General features: G+C 44.0%; 1 protein-coding gene across 1 annotated transcript in view; it reads left to right on the plus strand.

Annotated features, from left to right (window-relative positions):
* The window catches only part of LOC118331684 (dachshund homolog 2-like), a 5,260-nt gene that overhangs the window by 519 nt on the left and 1,502 nt on the right, over nt 1-3,239 (plus strand). Inside the window, exons 2-8 of the mRNA XM_035666753.1 lie at nt 1,109-1,231; nt 1,313-1,447; nt 1,526-1,680; nt 1,811-1,952; nt 2,045-2,098; nt 2,420-2,577; nt 3,084-3,231. Of these exons, the coding sequence (XP_035522646.1) occupies nt 1,109-1,231; nt 1,313-1,447; nt 1,526-1,680; nt 1,811-1,952; nt 2,045-2,098; nt 2,420-2,577; nt 3,084-3,231 (915 nt within the window). The remainder of the gene's footprint in view (nt 1-1,108; nt 1,232-1,312; nt 1,448-1,525; nt 1,681-1,810; nt 1,953-2,044; nt 2,099-2,419; nt 2,578-3,083; nt 3,232-3,239) is intronic.

The following is a 3,239-nucleotide window of genomic DNA, read 5'->3' on the forward strand; positions in this document are numbered from 1 at the left end:
GTCCGTATCGGTATCGGCTAAGGCTGGTGAAAAAAAAATCGGTATCGGCATCGGCCCTAAAAAATCCATATCGGTCTATCACTAATAAATATAGTTTATGTATCAGAGATAATCAGAATAAAATAGTTTTATTTTCTTTACAGGAAGTCATTCATCAAATCAAATAAAGAGTTGTTGTTGTGTTACAGTTGGGACTTCCATTTCATACATGAAGTTTCCTGCTGCAGAGAGTTAAATAACAGCATCAGTCACTGTCGGGTTGATTTATTGATTCTGTTTACAGAGCTGACCAATCAACTGTAATGTTCATATCTGCACCTAAAATATAACCAGTGTCTAATGTTATATAGTATAATATAATTTAATATAATGTTATATAGTATAATATAATGTAATACAATATAATATAATGTTATGTAATATAATATAATGTTATATAATCACCTCTTTACTCTGAATTTAAATATAAATATGATAAATAATCAATAATAACCATTATATATTAACCCTTCCAGTGACTGACTCAGCTTTGGTCCTTTTTGATGGTGCTAACAATTTCCTAACCATCTTGATGCAAAGCTAACGCCCTCCTTGATCAAAATCCTCCTTTCCTCTCCTCGTCTCCTCCTCTCCTCGTCTCCTCCTCTCCTGGACTTTCTCCGGTCTCCAGACAGAACCTGTTCCACTTTCAGAGAACTTTCTTTGTGTCTTAACGAGCCGCAGGGTCGCTGTCCGCTCGTTAGTCCCTCGTTAATACTAATTGAATTAATTAGAGGAGGCTGTTAATTGGGCCGAGTGGCTGCAGGGAGAGAGAGGCGGTGGAGAGACAACCGCAGTCACTGGAGACTCTGAGGCTGCCAGGGTTATTAATTATTGATCAATCACCAAAACAGCGATCACCTTCAGCTCTGGAGATTCATTAATTACTTCCTGTTCTGTCCTCCAGCGCCACCTTCAGGACAACGGCTCCGTTCCATTTAGTGTAGCACAGCCGTTACAACAGCTGCCTTCGTCGCCGTTAACACCTGAGTTTACCCTCCTGGCCGCTGTGAACCTTTGACCCTGCTTCCTGCTTCCTGTCATCTGTCTCACCTGCATTCCTCTGCAGGTCTGACGGCGGCGATGGCCGAGGCTCTGAAGCTGCAGAAGATGAGGATGATGATGGGTTTCCATGGCAACTGCGATCAGCAGCGATTTCACAATGGAGCCGAGTCCGAGAACGATGACACAGGTATGCTGTGACATCATCGTCGTCAGTCTCACCTGAACCTCCTCGTCTCCTCTCATTGTCTCCTCTGTCCTCGTCTCCTAGGAGGCAGTGAAGGATCCTGGGAGAAGGAGCAGCGCCTCCTTTCTCCTCCTCCCTCCTCGGTTGTTGCTCCTCCTCCTGGTTCGGCGTCTCTCCACCTCAACGCTCTGCAGCAGCACAGCTCGCTGTTGGCCAACCGTGAGTCAGCGGCCCACTCTGTTTTTATTGTTAGCTTAGCATCGTAGCGCCTCAGTATTTTATGGTCTGCCTCCTCAGGTCTGTCAGACCTTCCTTTTATGGTCATGCCACACCCCCTCCTCCCTGTGGGCCTGCCCCCTGCCAGCGTTGCCATGGCGATGAACCAGATGAGTCAGCTGAGCGGTTTGGCAAATATGGCCGCCGTGTCACATGTTCAGAGAGAAGAGAGAAAGGTGCTAATGCTAACACTAAAGATGCTATCAGTGATTACATAATATAATATTGTTATTGATTTCTTACTGTTATATAATATGTTACAATATTATATTATACACTAATGCTAACACTCTGCTCTGTGATCAGCAGTCTCCACCAGGAAGCCCCTCCCCCTGCCCGTCCCCCAGTGATGATGAGCTCCACCCCCAAGAAGCAACCAGCCAATCACCTTCCAGAGCATCTTCATCATCCTCATCATCACCTCCTCCAGCACACACACCGGAGCTGGGTCAGCGCACACACACACACACACACACACACACACACAAACACACACACATAAATAAATATAAATACTGGTTGTTGTGATAACCTCCACAGATGGTGAGATTGCAGAGCGAGAAAACAACATGAAGAAGGTGTTGAAGGAAAAAGGTGAGCGAGCGACGGATGGAGAGCAGATGGTCGCACAGTAACTCGTCCGGAGGCGTTTGGACTCGAGTTGTTCTGATGTTTTATTGATGAACACACAAGGAGTTCACATTCCTTATTTATCACTGATCTTGTTTCTGTTTGGACGGCCGACATTAGAGATCTCTCTGTGATTGGACTGATGACCACAGTCTCATATTGGATTTTATTATTTTATATATATATATAAAGATATACAACAACAAAAAGATTATTTAAAAAAATCAATTCTACCGTTCCATTTTTTATTTCCCCTTCATGTCTTTACTTTGTTTCTATATGCAGATGACAGCCTGTTGCCCCTCCCCCTCCTCAAACCGACATATGAGAAGCTGCCGCTCACCTCTCAATCACTGTCAATCAACCACGCACACCCCGCCTTCCCTCCGTTCCTATTGGCTGAGGGTCTGTCTTCCATGGAGACACTGCTGACCAACATACAGGTGACAGAGTTAGCTAAAATAACGAGGACGTACAGACATTAATGCACAGACAGTAATGCGAAGACAATAATATACAGACAATAATGTACAGACAATAATGCACAGACAGTAATGTACAGACAATAATGTACAGACAATAATGTACAGACAGTAATGCACAGACAATAATGTACAGACAATAATGCACAGACGATAATGTACAGACAATAATGCACGGACAATAATGAAGAGACAATAATGCACAAACAACAATGCACAGACAGTAATGTACAGACAATAATGCACAGGCAGTAATGTACAGACAGTAATGCACAGACAGTAATGTACAGACAATAATGCACAGACAACAATGCACAGACAGTAATGTACAGACAATAATGCACAGACAATAATGTAGAGACGATAATGTACAGACAGAAATGACGTAAAGACGATAACGTACAGACGATAACAGACTCCAGGTGGAGTCACAGTTAATCACCAGTTCAGTTTCTGTTTGTTCTCAGGGTCTCCTGAAGGTGGCGGTGCAGAGTGCTCGCTGTCAGGACAAACAAAACCACATGGAGAGGAAAGAGTTAAAGCTGGAGCTGGAGCGAGAGAGAGACGCCCGACAGACGCTACAGAGACAGCTGAGCTCTGAACTACAGACCAGAGGTGAGACA

The sequence above is a fragment of the Morone saxatilis genome, unplaced genomic scaffold, assembly GCF_004916995.1.
Source record: "Morone saxatilis isolate NCDOM2014 unplaced genomic scaffold, NCSU_SB_2.0 Contig20, whole genome shotgun sequence".
Lineage (NCBI taxonomy): Eukaryota > Metazoa > Chordata > Actinopteri > Moronidae > Morone > Morone saxatilis.